Source organism: Brachyhypopomus gauderio, chromosome 20 (genome assembly GCF_052324685.1).
Source record: "Brachyhypopomus gauderio isolate BG-103 chromosome 20, BGAUD_0.2, whole genome shotgun sequence".
In the NCBI taxonomy this organism is placed as follows: Eukaryota; Metazoa; Chordata; class Actinopteri; order Gymnotiformes; family Hypopomidae; genus Brachyhypopomus; species Brachyhypopomus gauderio.
Genome location: NC_135230.1, coordinates 13,606,019 through 13,625,235, shown reverse-complemented (window position 1 = coordinate 13,625,235; position 19,217 = coordinate 13,606,019). Strand labels below are relative to the sequence as shown.

At 45.3% G+C, this 19,217-nt stretch overlaps 1 protein-coding gene across 6 annotated transcripts in view; it reads left to right on the top strand.

The window, feature by feature from the left end:
* The window catches only part of LOC143484062 (E3 ubiquitin-protein ligase Midline-1-like), a 32,419-nt gene extending 16,151 nt beyond the window's left edge, over positions 1 to 16,268 (top strand). For 3 of the 6 annotated variants that reach the window (XM_076982530.1, XM_076982524.1, XM_076982528.1), the window contains 9 exons: positions 2,077 to 2,830; positions 6,813 to 6,908; positions 9,937 to 10,044; positions 10,146 to 10,294; positions 10,416 to 10,543; positions 11,311 to 11,454; positions 13,875 to 14,036; positions 14,288 to 14,495; positions 14,630 to 16,268. In XM_076982530.1, coding sequence (XP_076838645.1) covers positions 2,138 to 2,830; positions 6,813 to 6,908; positions 9,937 to 10,044; positions 10,146 to 10,294; positions 10,416 to 10,543; positions 11,311 to 11,454; positions 13,875 to 14,036; positions 14,288 to 14,495; positions 14,630 to 14,978 — 2,037 coding nt within the window. In that variant the 5' untranslated portion in view covers positions 2,077 to 2,137 and the 3' untranslated portion in view covers positions 14,979 to 16,268. Of the gene's footprint in view, positions 1 to 468; positions 590 to 1,137; positions 1,298 to 2,076; positions 2,831 to 6,812; positions 6,909 to 9,936; positions 10,045 to 10,145; positions 10,295 to 10,415; positions 10,544 to 11,310; positions 11,455 to 13,874; positions 14,037 to 14,287; positions 14,496 to 14,629 lie in introns of those variants that run through there. The other 3 variants (XM_076982527.1, XM_076982526.1, XM_076982525.1) reach the window with 2 other exon arrangements.
* The last annotated feature ends 2,949 nt before the right edge of the window (positions 16,269 to 19,217 follow it).

Here is a 19,217-nt window from a genome sequence, read left to right as displayed (position 1 = left end):
TGCAAAATCCCAGACACAGGGAAGCCGTGTGTGTGTGTGTGTGTGTGTGTGTACATGCTCTCTGCCCAGCTATCCAACCCCACCCCCCGAGACAGAGACCCCCCCTCAGCCCTGCTGCACGTGAGCCATCCGCCCTCCGCACTGACTGCACGTGAGCCGCCCTCTCCACTCCCCCTCTTGGTCCTATCTTCCCGTTCCCAGCCAACACCCCCTCTCCCACGCCACCTGCCCCAAACACCCCCCCCCCCCCAAGCTTGAGTGCAGGAAACGGACTTTCCTGGAATTGTCAGGGTTAAAGTAAAGTCCCCCCCCCCTTGTTTAGCATGTCGGCGTGAGACACAGGCCATGAGAGAGGTTCCCAAAGCTGGGTTTCCAGGAGGGGGGTCAGAGGAGGGTGGTGGGGGTGGTGCTGGTGGTGGTGCACGGCAGGGACAGGGGGGTTTGGAGTGACGTGAGTTCCACCGTGTGAGATGACGCTGTCTGTACGAAGGTGTGTGCTGAGCCCCCCAACCACTCACTCGATCCGGCTCATTGGTCTTTATCGGCAGGAGAGATGTCTCCATTGCGCGGTCTGGGCCGAACTCCATTGGTGGGTACTTATGAAACATGTGAAGGGTGTGTGTGCGCGTATGTGTGTGTGTTTATGAAAGTCTGCAAATGGATGTGTGTTGACAGGACAGAGAGTAAATAATGCCTGAGGGTGGTGGTGAATTAAGACTGTACTATGAGTAATTATTAGATTATATTTTTACGTGGACTTCTCTGTCACCTCTCACACAATCATGTCTTTAAAAGATGAGTTGGATGAGTTTCCTTTCTTGGCATTAATAAAAGTTCATTTTAAGTCATGGGAACTGTGTTTTAGATAAGCTTTTTCACAAGTAATGGATCATAAAAGTTCATATATGTAGTATAATTAGGAAATTATTTGAGTTTGAATATAATCTGTGTTTTATATGAAGATGTGAAGATTCAGTAGGGTTATCCGTGTGTGTTTGGTGATCGGTGTGAAGAGAGCGATACACGCTGAGGGAGGATCTTAAAGAGCAGGAATCCTCTGCTGGGATGTAGGTCAGTGACGCTGGCCAGTCTCCATAAATCATGGTATCTGCCTGACGTCCATTTTTATCACCTCAGGATGCTTCCAGGACATGACATAACAGCAGTGAATACCACAGCATGTTTGAGTGACGTCACCCGAGGATTAAGAGTCAAAGTGACCGATAAGGACTCTTCATATTCAAGCTAAAATAAAACAACTGGACGTGACCGTGCGTTAGCACAGAATGAACTGAAGGTAAATGAAATGTGGGTGTGAGGGCCCCAACGTGAGTCCAGACAGGTCCCTTTTCCCACTGCGTCGGGGGAGAACGCCGGGGAAACATTTTTTGTGGCGTCTCCGATTATGGATGGATTATGGTGCAGGACTGAAGAAATCACTGTATCTGTAGAGGAAGAGTGAGGGTGAGATGATTGTGGAAGCCTACAGATGCCCGTGAGACAAAGGACCCAGTGTCCGTCCATGATGAGAGGAAGTGTCATGGGCAGGCGAGAGCTATGTTTTGGCTTGTCTAGGACGTTCCTCAAATATACTGCTGAGTAGGTTATACGTTTGCTGGTAATGTCCACTGAGAATAAAAGCTTGTTTGCTTATATGGCTTTGAAAAGCTACAATAGAAAAGGATTTACATAATTCCATTACACCACTGTTCTTGCTATTTACCAGACTGAAATAAGAAAAGCTTTAATCCCAAAGCATTCGTAAAATTGTGACTTACTGATGCGGAGAACCTGAAAAAAGTACAATGTACTTTGAATTTACATTAGAAAGTCAGACTGTAGTTGGGCCGGTGTAACCAAGAGAAGATTATAGCATCTACAGGCACACAGGGGGACAGTGGGCCAGTCTTCTACTTGTAGATTTCCGACACTTCACGGTGCGAAAATAGTCCCCCCCCCCCCCCCCCCCCGCTGTTGTGTCAGCCATGTCTCTCTCCAGTTTTGTACGACAACCCCATGCTGGTTTAATCTAATTGCTCCATGTTTTCTCTCCCCCACAATGCAACTGTTGTCCAGAGAGCCACCCAGCTGCCCTGGTTTGCGCCGATGCCCCCGCCGCGTCACTCCTCCTGAAAGGATGGAGGTGCTGGAGTCGGAGCTGACCTGCCCGATCTGCCTGGAGCTGTTCGAGGACCCGCTGCTTCTGCCCTGCGCCCACAGCCTGTGTTTCAACTGCGCCCACCGTATCCTGGTGTCCCACTGCGCCGCCGGCGAGCCCCTGGACTCCCTCGCCGCCTTCCAGTGCCCCACCTGCCGCTATGTCATCGCGCTGAGCCCGCACCGCGGCCTGGACGGACTCAAGCGCAACGTCACCCTGCAGAACATCATCGACCGCGTCCAGAGGGCCTCGTCCTCCTGCACGCTCCCGCTGCCCGACTCCCCGCCCTCGTCGACTACGCCCACCACGCCGACCACGCCCACCGCCATGACTACGGCCGTGCCCTCCTCACCCGAGCCCGTGCAATGCCAGTTCTGCGAGCAGGACCCGCCGCAGGACGCGGTGAAGACCTGCGTGACCTGCGAGGTGTCGTACTGCGAGGAGTGCCTGCGGGCCACGCACCCCAACAAGAAGCCCTTCACCGGGCATCGTCTCATAGAGCCGCTGCCTGACTCGCACCTCCGCGGGCTGCAGTGCCTCGAGCACGAGGAGGAGAGGGTCAACATGTACTGTGTGACGGACGATCAACTCATCTGCGCTCTCTGCAAGCTGGTCGGACGCCACCGCGACCACCAGGTGGCAGCACTGAGCGAGCGCTATGACAAGCTGAAGGTGCGTTCACTTTCCGAAAGCGTTCAAAGGACGGCGTTTGTATCTAATAGTAATATTGGTCATTATGAATGTGGCTCACGTTGTTTAGCAAGGGTGATCACGCCCATAACCCCGTCCACAGCCATGCTCACGTATATACAAACATATTTTGACACGCACACGCAGGAAATCGGCAAGCAGATTTGTAACGGTACTTCCGGGAAGTAAGAAGGGAAAACGAAATCCCCGTGAAAGTGAAGGCAGCACCGTTTTACGGCTCGAATTGTTCTGATCCTCCATGGGCCCTTAGACGTCTTGCCACACTCGTACTCCACCTGTGGCTCCATTACAATTTGGCCGTTTTAATTCGCCGCAGATGCAAAATGGCGTTAGCGAGCACTTAATTACTCATCATTACGCATATCAATCGTGGTCGCAGGATACATGGTAGCATGAGCACCAAAGCCCCAGGGCTTAATTTCCCCTTCTTACTACTCATGACAAAACGGCCCACCTCCGGCCTCATTAGAGAAGGTTGTTCAAAAAAAGGGAAATAAAGCCTCAGAAGCTGAAGTTCTTCGTAGTGTTTCAGGTTAAGGGGCTTTAATTGCTCCCCCAACAGTGAGCACGATTAATTGAGCGGACAGGCCCCTGAGGGAACGGGACTCTCCCACATCTCGAAACCGAGCTGCGCCTGGCAGTGAGTCTGCAGTCAGACTATTAAGGAGGGAGTTATTGTTGGGACTGTGTCCTCGACGCTTGATAGATTTTTTTTTTGTTACTCCCCAGATGGCAGAAATATAAATATATATATTTTACCCCCACAGTTACAATAGCTGGTGTCGGTTATTTTAATGCAGTGGAAGCATTATTGTATTTTCATGTAATAAAGATATCACTAGGCTAATCTGGAGCTCGGTAATGAAAGAAATAAATCCAGTTTGAGACAGAATATTCTGAGTGTACACAACATGGAGACTGAAGGTAGCTTTTCTGCAGCTGTGTTTGGACTCAGAGTTCCACAATACGAAGTGTCTAACCAAGGTGTAGGGAGTTTTAGCTGATTATTTACACGGCTAATTTTTGAGAATTTAGTACCTTGTTGATAATATATTATAGGCCTATATTAAAAGAGTCTGGACTACTCTCTGGCCCAAAAACTAGTAGTGAGATTTCCACAGCTCAGCATTTACCAACCAAGGGTAAATTGTAATAATTTCTAAGATATTAAAATGAGAATCTCTTAAATCTGTTTGAGAACACGTTCCGAACATTGAAAGATAAGCAGTATGATATTTCTGAAATACACTTGAGCATGACTTCTCTTTCACCATAAAGGAAAAAATCGCGGCCAGCACAAAATTACTTAATTTTCAGATATTTCTATGGCACTTCAATAACACAGCAGTCGCCGGCATATGCAGACACAACATTTAGATTTTATTACAATGTAGCTTGGAGGGGCAGGAAAGCACCAGGAAGTGGCTGAAATAGCACAGTCTCTTCTTGGAGGTCTCGGAGTATGGGTCAGAGGTGACAACCCTGAAATAACCACTAGAGATTTTTTTAGTTCGATAATAAGGGTCCAAGCTGATGGCTGAGAACAATAGTAATCGTGACAGTGGGGTGTGATGGTAGAGTGGCCTTTTGTTCTGCCGTGAAAACTCCGTTTGCCTCCTTGAACTGATGGGTTAAATATTATGTGTGTTCTTTTGCCATTCCGACTGGCATTAAGCACGCGTGACCATGAGATGAGTGGCGGTCAGGAGAAGCACGTGGTCCTGATGAAGACGAAGGTGACCCTGGGTGAACTGCGATGGTGACTACGCCACACCTGGATTACAGCTGGATTACAGCTCTAGATCTCTGCACAGTATAATCCTGCAAACACAGGAGTGAGTCACTGTGGTGTTAGGTACACGTTAATATAAATGTTATTGTTAGAATAAAGGGGGATGTTTGAGTAGGAGGCTCAGCACGGCGGTGTGATGTCACCACAGTGTGGTGGGTGTAAGGCAGGAACAGTGATGTGAACACAGTGGGAAAAGAAACTGGAGCACCACTCAAACGGTCTGGCTCACTTCCAGCTCAGGGGTAGAATTGAAGCTTCCTTCCTAATGGACTAACACACACACACACACATATATGCACACACACACACACACACACACACACAATGGATATGTCTATAATTCTGATGCTTCTCTGCGACGCCATCACTGTGAGAGGGTCACTGTGAAAAACGTAACGTGGTGCTGTTCACGTAGGGGCTGTTCACGTAAGGGCTGTTCACGTAAGGGCTGTTCACGTAAGGGCTGTTCACGTAGGGGCTGTTCACGTAAGGGCTCCGTAGGTCACGTTTTCCAGCTTCACATGCTGGTTTTTACTCACTTTTCTCTCTCTAAACAAGCTCATGGTTCCCTTTCATTATCATGCTCTATTCTCTCTCTCTCTCTCTCTCTCTCTCTCTCTCTCTCTCTCTCTCTCTCTCTCTCATGCTGTGCGTTGCTCAGCACTGCTTCCCCCAACCAGTAAACATAATCACGGTGTTTACCCCAGTGAAGGGCAGCTGGGGCAGATTAGTGGGGCAGACGGACCACCGCACGGCACTGACTCTCCCCAGGGAGGGAAGTGGACAGACACGGTGGCAAACGGGAGACCCCCAGTGCCCCTTATGAGAAACAGCAGCACTGGGAACACGGGAGGGGGCGGATAAACACATGAAGTGAATGATATCGGTTAAAGGAAACAGGCGTAGATGAGGGCAAAGGGGGACTGGGGCATTTTAATCTGCCTGTGTTCTGTGGAGCTACTACCGGTATTAAAAGCTCAAAATGGACCCGCGAGTAGCTCATGTGTGCACCGCACTGTGTTCTGGAGGACAGCAGACACCATCAGGTCAAGACGGCAAATCAAAACCAGATGATCAGCTTTTGCTGTTGTCATGGTAACTGTTGTCACAGCTGCTCGTTTCCAACGTTGTCAACATTGTTGTTTTGATGGGGCACGCAAAAAACCTGAATTCCACCCTGACTCACGAACATGTGAGGTCCAGGATACACAGGAGATACACACACACACACACATATATATATATTATATATTAAGGACTGATACAGTATGTGAGTTGGAGCCTACCCAGTAAGTCCTGGTCATGACTGTTCACACAGACATTAGAAGGAGAGAGTATCTGTCTGCCTCTCAGCATGCTTTCGCAAGATGTCAGTGGTTCAAAATATTCACCCCTAGTAATAAGATCTATTTTCAGCATCAATGCTGAAGTTATGGAATTCAAAGGAACCTGCAGGCCATAAGACTGTCCATTAGTGTGTGAGCTGTGGTGAGAATGCTCCTGCAGGGTAGTGTTAGCCTCTGCACCACACTGTGGGTTAATATGCCTGAGTGAACAATAACACAGTGGTCTGTAAAATAAAGGAGACAGGGGTTGTTTGTTTTCTGGGTGAAAAAAACCATCCTCCTTTGATAACTTCTGTAGGGGCCACTGGGTTTAATAGAGAGGGGTAGCAGAACAGGTTATTGCTCAGTCTGCTGATCAAGGACGGCGTTTTCCTCCACGAGAGCTCCAGTGCTTGTTTCCGTTGAACCTGTCGGGGTCTGAGGTCGCAGACAAGCGCTCGTGATGTTGGCGGGGAGATCAGAGGTCAGCGGGTCAAACGCCAAAACAGCTACAAAACAACGAGCTTTTGTAAAGAGAGAGTTTGCAGCACGAGGGGGAATCTGGCTCTGTTTCAGTTATTTGCCCGCTCTCCTCCTGGGAAGTGTAGTTCTAACCTCGTTTCTAGTTATTTGCCCGCTCTCCTCCTGGGAAGTGTAGTTCTAACCTCGTTTCTAGTTTGTTTCTTGGTTTTTGCATTTTCATTAAATATGTAGGCTTAAAAGTAAGGCAGGTTGTTTGTGTCGCCGCTTTGGGGAAAGACGTTCCCATAAGTCTCTGTTTGTTTACTGCGTTTCTCATGGTTTGGTTTTGTGCTCTGCTTTGCAGCAAACATTGGACTCTAACCTCAGCAATCTGATTAAGAGGAACAATGAGTTGGAATCACTGATGGGGAAATTGATTCAGACCTGCCAAAATGTGGAGGTGAGTGTCTTCTGTCTTCCACATCTAACACTATAATATAGATGTTATTTCTATAGCAGGCTAATATACAAAACTATATAATATACTATAGTCTTCTAATATACAAGACAATTTTGTGTATAATGTATTTCTACTGAACAGAAATGAGTAGGTGATATAGTTATGTTAGATACAGCATAATTAGTAACAAAATTACTAATTATAACAAAATCTTCCCTGACTGAGGTTTACTTTCCTTTTCAAATGTGTTTTGTTTCTAGTTCAAATTGAATCTAGCAGTTATGATAAACAGGATATAATGTCCACCTGATGATTAAAGAATGTTTATATGCCATTGTGTAAAATCTTAGACAAGCAGTGTCATGTTTTGAGTATTTTGTTAATATTTTTTTATAAACGTCAATTGCTCTGATAATTGAAGTGCTTGTAAAATTGTAAAAATGCTTACATTTTCATATCAGTGTAACACTATCCACAACATGATCACTGGCCACTGAAATTCACATTTATGTATTCACAAACATTGAGCAACATTTGATGAAGATGATGTCCAGTGAAGACCTGTCTTGCTCTGTTTACTGCTACGCCTCTGTGCATGCCCTGTAGTTAAACGTTTGATTGGTCCAAGAGCCTGTCTGTCAAATGAGTTTGAAGGCCTCTGCTACACCTGTTCTGACTTTACCCCTAAGAGGTTCAGACCTAAAAGAGAGCAGAAAGCATCTTATGGCTGAGAATTAGCGGTGTGTAGGTGAACCATTGGGGGAGTGAACGTAATGATGAAATGCCTGTTCTCCTCCGTCATGCTGCAGTTGGGTCGCCTTGGCTACGATCCGTGACAGGGTTGTTTTTGTGCTTGTGATGATTTTGAGCGTGCATCATCTATGATTCAGTACGTAGTATGAGCACATGCATTTATATAAACCCTGTAAACCTTGTGGAATATAATATAGGGTTTGGTACAATGAGGTGTAAAGCTTGATGTCTTGCCTTTTTTGGAGCAATGATGGGTCCTCTTCTTATTTCAATGCTGTGATAAGGTATTGGCTTTGATGATGATGATGAGCTAGCTAGTAATATGCCCCATCTCAGCTATTATGTAGGAAAATGTTTAAAAAGGGTGAAATATGGGAGCACTAAGCAATAGTGCAAAGAAGGAAGATGTACATTTAGACCTTTCAATATATTACATCTGAAAACCTTGATCACCTTCTCTGTGCCTTTCCAAAGTGGCCTGTGGCCAAGCTGCACGTCCTCTGGTTTAAATGAGTCACCGTACGGCTCTGTCGGGTTTCACATCACATCTGGAAATCCAAGAGTGTTTCTCTTTGTGGAGCCGAGCTGGCGCTCGCCGTCTCCTCACGTCACCTTCAGCTCGCCAGTGCGAGCGCGTGTACTAGCAGACCTCACGGAGAGACGCGCAGAAGAGCAGCCTCGGGTCTCAGAACTGTTCATTCACAGACAGACTTTGTCTTTTACATCACCAGATATCTTAGTTCTGCACTTCTGAAACCAGAATTTGAAAAACCAAGCAACAAATTAACTGTGTTTCAATATTTACACAAAGACTCGTTTCACCCTCCACCCGGGGCACGTAAAACCGCTCCGTCTCCGTCCGTCCGGACCACTGGGGCGATGTTAGACGCGAGAGCTGCGTGGAGGCGGGAGCAGGTGAAGGTCAGGGGATCTCATTAGTGGCGCTGAAAGACGAGGCTGCGGCCGAACGAGTCTCTCTCGTGCGGTTAAAAAGGCGAGGCTGTCGGCGAGAGCCGCGCGACGACTCCCCGACCTCAGGTGCCGCCCTCTTTCACAGCTTCTCCATTTTCCACGCCGGGCAGGGAGGAGGTCTTGATCTGGGGGTTTGCGGATAAGTGAATTATTCAGACCTGGCATTTTGAGGTGATTTAAAATGATTTTTTTTTTTATGATCTTGAAAAAACACTGAAAGACGTTAAGCACTTCTGCATAAGGAAGAGATCTTGCAGAATATTTACTTTATACATGGATCATTAAATCCATGCTTGGATAGAAATATAGCCCTATTTTATAATATCAAAACAAAATGTAAGAGGTAAAGTAATATTCAGGAAAAAAATCCTCCTAGCAAGCATTTCTGCTTTAAGAACATTTGCTTAACAAGTTTCAACAGTAAAATATCTTATGACCTCACAGACTTTTAACAAACTTGAGCCCCAGTCCAAAATAACCAGACTGTGAATAAAAAGAAAGTGTCAAAACAATCATGCATGTATCCGTACGTGACCTCACCTTCTTCATAAAGTGAATACAATATGGTGCCAAACAAGAAGCTTCAGGGCGACAAAAGTTCTAAACAAATCACTCCACTGAGATTCAGAAATTCAACACTTCATAGCTCTTTGCAAAATAAGCCCTCAGTCAGATAGTAAACTTGAACATGAGCAATATCTGTCTAATCAGCTAAAGACAATTCTCAGTTCTCAAGCCTCCATTGGCCCCATGGCATCAAATATCTTGGTGCCACAGCCTCAATGTGGCAATCATCATAGGTGCATCCTCTGAAGACCAGCCAATCACAGTTGTTGTAGGCGCATCCTCTGAACACCAGCCAATCACAGTGGTGGAGGTGCATCCTCTGAACACCAGCCAATCACAGCTGGCGACAACTTAATATCACCAAGTGTTTAATCAGTACCTACAACAAAACAGTGACACCACCAACACTCAACGAACAGTTCAAATGGGAGTATCAGAGCCATAGTGGAGATATAACAATATGCCCATGGAGGTAAAACAAAAACCAGAACCATAAATGTTTTGCAAATGTACGGTAACTCTCAGATTATATTTTGCATGTAATTCACCTATGGTCATTTGCTTATACACAACACCTGTTGCAATATCGGTGATTACGAACATAAAAACCTGCTTTGAACCTTGAACCTTAACCCTCGGCTGGCCATGTACCCATGACCTCAGTGACAACTGCCCACATCCTCATCAGCACCCCGTAATACACTTCAGTGTAGCTGTATTATTTTTTCCTCCACAGGTGAATGCATCACGACAGGAAGGCAAGCTAATGGAGGAGTGTGACCTCTTGATCAACATCATTCAGGAGAGGAGACAGATCATCTGTGCCAAAATCAAGGAGGGAAAGGTAATAAAACGTCTTCTGAAGTCCCGTAGAGGCAAACTCGTCTTTGTGGTGTAAAAGGGTGGTATATGTTAGAGCGGCTCGTTGGCGTTTGTCACCTTCAGACGGTGCGATTGCGTAGACTGGCGCAGCAGATCGGCAGCTGCAAGCAGAGCGTGGAGCGATCCTCCGCCCTCATCGCCCAGGCCGACCAGACGCTGAAGGAGGGCGACCACGCCCGCTTCCTCCAGACGGCCAGGAGCATCTCTGAGCGGTGAGTTGGCCGGTTCTGCTGCGTTAACAACCCCGTCGTCGTCAGGCTGACGTCAGTCTTCATAACCGACTGTCGGGCACAAAAAGATACCCGGTTCCATTCAGTTCCGCTTATGTTTCAGAGTCTCCATGGCAACAGCGTCATCTCAGATCCTGATACCTGAGATTAATCTGACAGACACGTTCGACACCTTCGCGCTGGACTTCACCAGGGAGAAGAAAATGTTGCAAAGTCTTGATTATCTTACAGGTAATTACAAGTACAATACCTTTAATTACTGCAACTGTAATTCTGTGTGTTTTAATGAGGTCACAAACAGTGAATTGCACCAAAAAGAGAAGAGGTGAATATGAACATCAAGATTTTAAATCTTGCATCACCTCCATAGTGCTGCCTTCAAAACTAATTTAAATATCTTTCTTGTTACCTCTCATATTAGATGAAACCGTCCTAAATGATCCATTTTTAACTTGCGCTAATGGAGATCCTGCTACACTCTGAATATTCAACGTGTGTTGGTCATTTCCATTCTATTACATTTCTTTGTCCCAGACATGGAGCTGAGATGATGTGGGTGACAGCTCTCTTAATCAGACTAAGCATATCTGACAGCACTGTGTCCTCAGTAGTCACTGTAGAGACCAGTTCTGGAAAGTGAACTTGATATATATATGTGTGTGTGTTTGTGTGTGTGTGTGTGTGTGTGTGGTGGGGGGTGGGGGGGGGGCAGGCTTTTAAGCCAAATACATTCCAGTATCCACCCAATGTACAAACCGCACTGTACAAGGACAGTCAAAGTAGATCTTTTTTGGAATTTTGATAGTCAATTATTGATCATCAGTCTCCAGGTCAGATTGCACCAAAGACATTGTAACTTTTGCCTGGATTTCGGTTCAAATATTCAAAATTGATATGTGATCTGGTAATGAAGCAGTAGCCATGTGAATATCCTTGGTGTTAGATCATGGATTTGTTACTGGCAGTCAGGTATGTTGTATTTCTACCCTGCGCTCCAGCTCCTAGTTCCCCGGGCATCCGAGAGGAACTATGCACGGCCTCCTACGACACCATCACTGTGCACTGGACGTCAGACGATGAGTTCTCTGTGGTCTCCTATGAGCTCCAGTATACCATCTTCACCGGGCAGTCCAATATCGTCAGTGAGTGCAATACAAAACATATGAAATGGTTATGAAGGAGTAAAATATCAATATAGCTCAGGACACGAGGTGACACTTTACCTTCGAGATGATATCTCTACTCTGAGAGACCTTTGAACATCAGGTAAAAGTTAATGATCACAACTTTTGGTTTTATACTAATTTGATTTACCTTATCCAAGACAAATGCACCTCAGAAAACAAATCCCTAAAAGTTGATACATTGATTGATCCTGGAATTGTTTAGTGGCATATTTATAGTACACAGGCTGTTCCGAAGAGATATGGTACAATAGGTGGAGGGACCAGAGCTCGTTCAGTGCTCGGGGCATGAGCCCTCGTGAGCAGTGCTCGGGGCATGAGCCCTCGTGAACAGTGCTCGAGGCATGAGCCCTCGTGAGCAGTGCTCGGGGCATGAGCCCTCGTGAGCAGTGCTCGGGGCATGAGCCCTCGTGAGCAGTGCTCGGGGCATGAGCCCTCGTGAGCAGTGCTCGGGGCATGAGCCCTCGTGAACAGTGCTCGGGGCATGAGCGCTCGTGAGCTGGAATTTGCAAGGGTGAAGTGATGTAATCTATGATATCACCTATGACTGTAACGTGGGAATAGAGGGATGTACACACCATGTATCGTGATAGAGTGAAGGGTGGACCCAAGTGCTGTTTAACAGCACTATTGCGTTTGTCCAAACAGAACGCAAGTGCGAGAGTTAAACACGAAACACAACCCCAATCTAATAAACGAAAGCAACACGGAATACTCAACGCATGAAAGGAAATAAAAGAAAGCAGTGAGAGCACGGTGAAACAATAAACAAAAACCCAACACTGAAAACTCAACGCGTGGAACAAAATACTCAACCGTAAGGAGACGGGAGAAAGAAACAAAACAACAAACGTAACTAAAATAGCGCGGATAAAAGCTACGCGAAAACGAAACTAAAGATGCCAGGGGAGGTGACTGGCAGCAGGCAGAAAACGCCGCAGCAAAACAAAACCCTTCCCAAAAATAAAGTCAAAAATGGACAGGAAGAGAAACAGGCTTGGGAAAACTTGAGGTAGGTCAGGGAGTGAAGCAGGAGAGAGAACCTCGAAGAAGAGAAGGAGAAGATAGAGAGAGAACGGTGACGAAACACCTTGTTGTTAAACGCAACTTTGGGGAATGACGGAGCAGGCTGATAGCGAAAGGGCATAGCCGAATGAATCAGCAATGATCCGTTTCACAAAGCTTTCTTAAGAAGCCTTCAGACAGCTGAAACGGATTATTGCTGATTACGCCCAGCCAGTCTAGGACTGACTCGGGTGCCCCTCCTGGTGGTAGAGGGAGTGGCATCCGAGCCAGCCCTGACAATGACAGTCTAAATGATGACACTGCTTAGACTCCAAACAGATATTCGTGCAAATATTCGGTATAAATTGGTTTATTATAAATACCGCATATTGGTGTCATCTTTGGATTCACTAAGTTAAAAAAAAAGGCTTTTTCTTTTGTGTGGCCATAGGCTGATGTTCATGAGATTAAACAACCATAGGTACAGTGTGTGAAAGGCACTACAGAACTCTTAATAATATTAATAATTTCATAATAACTTAATCATTTAATAATAACTTAATTATTGTTAAAGTATAAGAAAACAAGACTTCTAATTACATCATACAAAAACATCACCAGCTCAATATACGTCAGCTCCATCTATTTGCCAGAGTCTCACAGTTCTCCCTGTAAAGGTCACGCCTATTAGCAGTTTAATCCCTGACATCAGAATGACTACAACACTTCACCTGGTCCAGCAGGGCAGGTCTATGAGTAGCCCATTGTGATGAAGTGAGTTGTCCTGTCACTCATCACCAGGCCATCAAACCCAGATAGCCAACATTGCCTTTTCTCAGTTATGAAAGGACAATGTACCTACTTGTTTTCTCTTCCTAATATCCTGCAGAGTCTGTGATTCCAAGTACAGTAAACAGGCAAGCAGCGGAAAACCATGAACGAGGCCAATGAATGCAGAATCGTTTACTTATGACTTATTTGTGTATACATGTTTGTCTTGTTTACAAATATGAACTAAATATGTGTGTTTATTTAAGATTAAACATGCATTATGAGTTTGCTATACTTACAGCTAAAGTGGTTTACTCTGAAGGGAGGAGTTAGAGGTGTATATAAGGTGTTTGCAGCTAGTAAACTATCTTACTTCTTTTGCAAGTCTCTCACTTGTATGTCTCGTTGATCACTTGGAGAACCACAATCACTTCCCCACAGCCATATTAGCTTCGTGTACAAATCCTCCCATTCTAGTATACAGAGCGTAAAAGCAAGTCAGCACTCAGTAACGTTAGCAAGATATTAATGCAGGCGTGTTGGATATTAAGCTCGGGCTTATTGGTTCGTTCAGTGTAACACCCGCCTTCCCGCCCAATCAGGTCTCTGCAACTCGGCCGACAGCTGGATGATCGTCCCCAACATCAAGCAGAACCACTACACAGTCCACGGCCTGCAGAGCGGCACCAAGTACATCTTCGTTGTCAAGGCCATCAACCAGGCAGGCAGTCGCAGCAGTGAACCTGGGACACTAAAGACCAACAGTAAGCACTCGTGTTGGGCACACTGCCCCCTCGTGTACACACGCTTGAAGTGCGGAGAAGTTGCATCACCCTTACAGTAAGGTTAAAAATAAATGTACCGCTTTGATACATTTTCTTCAATGTTGAATGCATTAGTGGTTTGACAAGCCAGATATTTACACATAATGGCATGGTATCTATCGCACGCTCTGCCTTTACAGGAGATGTGATGATGAGATGTGCTGTTGCCTGTTGTCTCGTTGATTCTGCAGGTCAGCCATTCAAGCTTGACCCCAAGTCTGCTCACAGAAAGCTGAAGGTGTCTCACGACAATCTGACGGTGGAGCGGGACGAGGTGTCCTCCAAGAAGGGTCACGGCCAGGATCGCTTCAGCAGCCAGAGCAGTTACGGGGTCACGGGCAACGTCTACATCGACAGCGGCCGCCACTACTGGGAAACTCTGATTGGAGGGAGTACTTGGTGAGACTAACAGTTTAGCATAACTGGACTGTAGTAGAAACAGCTGAGAACATTAGACTCACTACTACTCACTACTATCTCACTACATTTAGTGAAGTCCCACTACTATTAATCCGTTAAATGTTTCGTCTCAGGTACGCGGTGGGCGTGGCCTACAAGTCTGCGCCCAAGCACGAGTGGATTGGGAAGAACCCTTCTTCATGGGTGCTCTGCCGTTGCAACAACAACTGGATGGTCCGCCACAATAGCAAAGAGATAAGCATCGAGCCCTCACCGCACCTGCGGCGTGTCGGAGTCTTGCTGGACTACGACGCCGGCTCCGTGGCTTTCTACGACGCCGTGGGCTCCCAGCACCTCCACACCTTCCACGTGTCCTTCACGCAGCCCGTCTGCCCCGTCTTTAACATTTGGAACAAATGTCTCACGGTCCTGACCGGCCTCCCCATTCCAGACCACCTGGAAGGGGCGGAGCCCATCGACTAACGTCACGGTTATCGGACTTGCGACCGCGATGGGGAAAAGGACGTCTGAGCTGCTTAGAAGTGCTTTCCAGCAGCTCGGGCCACGCTAAGCTGTAAGACTTCCCACACCATCCTATGCATGTCAGACCATGTATGGCCACTTCATTTTACCCTCTCTTAATGAAAACGAATGAGAGCAGGTCTGAAGAAAACACTGAGAGAAATTCCTTGTGAACAACCAGGTAGAGGGTTCTGATAATCCCAGAGAGGAAGAAATATTTTTGTTGTGTTTTTTTGCTTATGGTATAATAAAACAGCAAAATATTTAAAAAGAAAGCAAGATGATTTTTATATTAGGTTTACTGGAGGATTTTTGCACATTCATGCTTACACTATATTTATCAAAGAGGGGAATATGACATCCCAACTCTCCCAATCTGGTGCACTCGCTGTTTTAGTGCAATCCTACTCCATCTTCCATAAGCACGAGTTGCTTTGCTAATTTAAGAAGCAATGTCACTATGATAGCCAGATATATGATGAGTAATTAACTATTTTTACATCCTAAAGTATATATCAAAATATATACAAATGTCATTTCATGTCTGTTCAATTAAAAAAACAAATTCTGTGTGATGTCACTTAATACTTTGTTAGTGAGATTTTCTTCTCACTGTGGTCAGTTATGTCACCCTGGTCAGCCATAACAATTTATACCTGAAATGTTTTTTTTTCAAAAGCAGTTTGTTCCTGTTTTGCATTGTATTTCATTTTATTGTTGTTTTTATTTGACAAATCAACCCACTGGTGTTCAAAATACTCATGCATTGGGGAAAAATGTGCTGTCATTGGCTTTTAGAAATGTCAGCTAGCACTGGTATGTTCATAGGTAAGATTGTGTGTCATGCTATACAGATTATAAAAATGGTTTAGTCTATGTGAGCTTGAGGCTGGGAAGCTACTGACTACCATGTGGACTTAACACACAACTCTGCACATAATCCATTTGTTCTGGCCACCAAACGGAATCACTTGCTTGGTTGTCTCTTAATATTTATGTTGCGTTAATAGTTGTTCATGTGAAGTTTGTAAAAGACAGAAAAATCTTATTTTGTCTTGTTGGAGGCTGCAACATTCGATAAATGTGGTGGAGGTTAAGCCCTTAACATTTTGTACATAAACTATCCCTGGTTCCTGAGGGTACAATGTCAAAATATCTCAAACCCTATTTTGCAAAAAATGTTTCAGGAGCTTCTATCACTGTGCAATTTTTGTAGCATTTGTGAAAGATCCATTAAACTTATCAATCAGTTACAGGTATCGTGTTTTCACTTTCAGTTTACAGCACAGTTTTACTATTTTACTATTTAACTATTTTGTGCTGATGTTTGTTTTTTAAACCTAAAAAAATTCAAAAAATTATTTATACAGGGGTTGGACAATAAAACTGATACACCTGTCATTTTAGTGTGGGAGGTTTCATGGCTAAATTGGACCAGCCTGGTGGCCAATCTTCATTAATTACACATTGCACCAGTAAGAACAGAGTGTGAAGGTTCAATTAGCTGGGTAAGATCAGTTTTGCTCAAAATATTGCAATGCACACAACATTATGGGTGACATACCAGAGTTCAAAAGAGGACAAATTGTTGGTGCATGTCTTGCTGGCGCATCTGTGACCAAGATAGCAAGTCTTTGTGATGTATTAAGAGCCATGGTATCCAGGGTAATGTCAGCATACCACCAAGAAGGACGAACCACATCCAACAGGATTAACTGTGGACGCAGGAGGAAGCTGTCTGAAAGGGACTTTCAGGTGCTAACCCGGATTGTATCCAAAAAACATAAAACTACAGCTGCCCAAATCATGGCAGAAGTAAATTTGCACCTTAACTCCTGTTTCCACCAAAACTGTCCGTCGGGAGCTCCACAGGGTCAATTTACATGGCTGGGCTGCTATAGCCAAACCTTTGGTCACTCGTGCCAAAGCCAAATGTCGGTTACAATGGTGCAAGGAGTGCAAATCTTGGGCTGTGAAAAATGTGAAACATGTATTGTTCTCTGATGAGTCCACCTTTACAGTTGTCCCCACATCCGGGAGAGTTACGGTGTGGAGAACCCCCAAAGAAGCGTACCACCCAGACTGTTGACCAGAGTGAATCATGGGGGTGGATCAGTGATGGTTTGGGCTGCCATATCATGGCATTCCCTTGGCCCAATACTTGTGCTAGATGGGTGCATCACTGCCAAGGACTACCGAACCATTCTGGAGGACCATGTGCATCCAATGGTTCAAACATTGTATCCTGAAGGCAGTGCCGTGTATCAGGATGACAATGCACCAATAAACACAGCAAGACTGGTGAAAGATTGGTTTGATGAACATGAAAGTGAAGTTGCCCACTGGATCCAATTCCTTCCACTCTTTTCCAGAATACTCCTTCCGTTCATTTCAGCAATCATAAACAACTCCTTAGTTTCGGGTCATGTACCTACTGTGTTCAAGATGGCAAGGGTGGTACCAATCCTGAAAAAGGCATCACTTGACTCCTCTGACATGAACAACTACAGACCGGTATCAATTCTTTCTTTTCTATCAAAAACACTGGAGCGAGCAGTCTATGATGAATTATCTCTCTTCCTCACCCAGAACCAACTCCATGAGCCTAATCAGTCTGGCTTCAAACGGCTTCACACTCAACAGAAACTGCCCTCAAAGTGGTGACCGAGAAGGTCCATGCTGCCAAGGCTAACAAGCTATCATCAGTTTTAATTCTTCTAGATCTTTCTGCAGCCTTTGACACGGTCAACCACAACATCCTCCTCTCTGTTCTTTCTAGCCTTGGTGTGACTGGCTCTGCTTGGAAATGGTTCCAGTCATATCTTGAAGACCGTTCCTATCAGGTAACATGGAGAGGATCTACATCCAATCCATGTAAACTTTCCACCGAAGTCCCCCAAGGCTCAGTCCTAGGCCCTCTTCTCTTCTCTTTATATACTCGTTCCCTTGATGACATTATTTTGTCTCATGGTTTCTCTTATCATTGCTATGCTGATGACACCCAGCTAATTCTTTCCTTCCCTCAGTCTGACACCCAGGTTTCTAGGCGTATCTCGGCATGCTTGGCAGATATTGCTTCATGGATGACTGCTCACCACTTGAAGCTCAACCCTAGCAAAACTGAGCTTCTGTACATTCCAGGAACCCCAAACCCACACAACGACCTCACAGTTTCCTTTGAGAACACCTTGTTAACACCATCAGAAACTGCACAAAGCCTGGATGTAACGTTGGACAACGAGTTGTCCTTCTCAACACGTTTCAAAACTGACCAGATCCTGCAAATTTCTCCTCTGCAACATACAGAGAATACGACCCTTCCTTTCACAGGCAGCTACTCAAGTACTTGTGCAGTCTCTAGTAATCTCTAAGCTAGACTACTGCAATTCCCTACTTGCAGGTCTTCCTCTACGGGTCATCAGACCTCTACAACTAATTCAGAATGCTGCAGCATGACTGGTCTTCAATCTCCCCAAGTTCTCACATGTGACTCCTCTGCTACGCTCTCTTCACTGGCTTCCAGTAGTGGCACACATCAGATATGTGGCACCGGCACCCCGATTGCCCAATTCTAAAGCGGACTACGCCACCCTTTGGTTTACTCCAAGAGCAAAGAGGAGCTCTGAATGAGTACAAGCACACAGGTTACTTCTTTAGAAAATATACAGGTTCTTTATTAACCCTTGGTCCCTATTAAAACTTGGCTGACTTAAAAACACAATTCTCTTTAATAAGTATGATAGCCAAGGAATACCACAACTTTATAAAAAGAATATAGATATAACTACGGTCTTCAAAACAAACCCTAGACTGAGCTCTGGGGGTGGGGTGTATACTTAACTACTAAAATCTCACACCAGGGAAAAGTCCAGTGCCTGGACTAAAAGAAAGAAACTACACACCTCAAATCACTACAAAAGCAACCTCCCAAATCCCCCCAAGCTCGGATAGCTTCAAGGAAGATCCCAGCAGTCATTCTACCTCACAAAAGTTTAATAAAACAAAATCAAACAAAAAAACTCACAATATGAAATATGAGCCAGAGCAGATTAAAGTTCGTCTAAAATCTTAATAAAAAAAAAAAAAACACAAAACAGCAGCTAGCCCCAGTTCACAACTTCTTGTACCCCAAATCCCAGGCAGTACTTCTCCACCGTTCGTCCAGTCCACTTTCTCACACTAACGTGCCCCAGTCCTTGG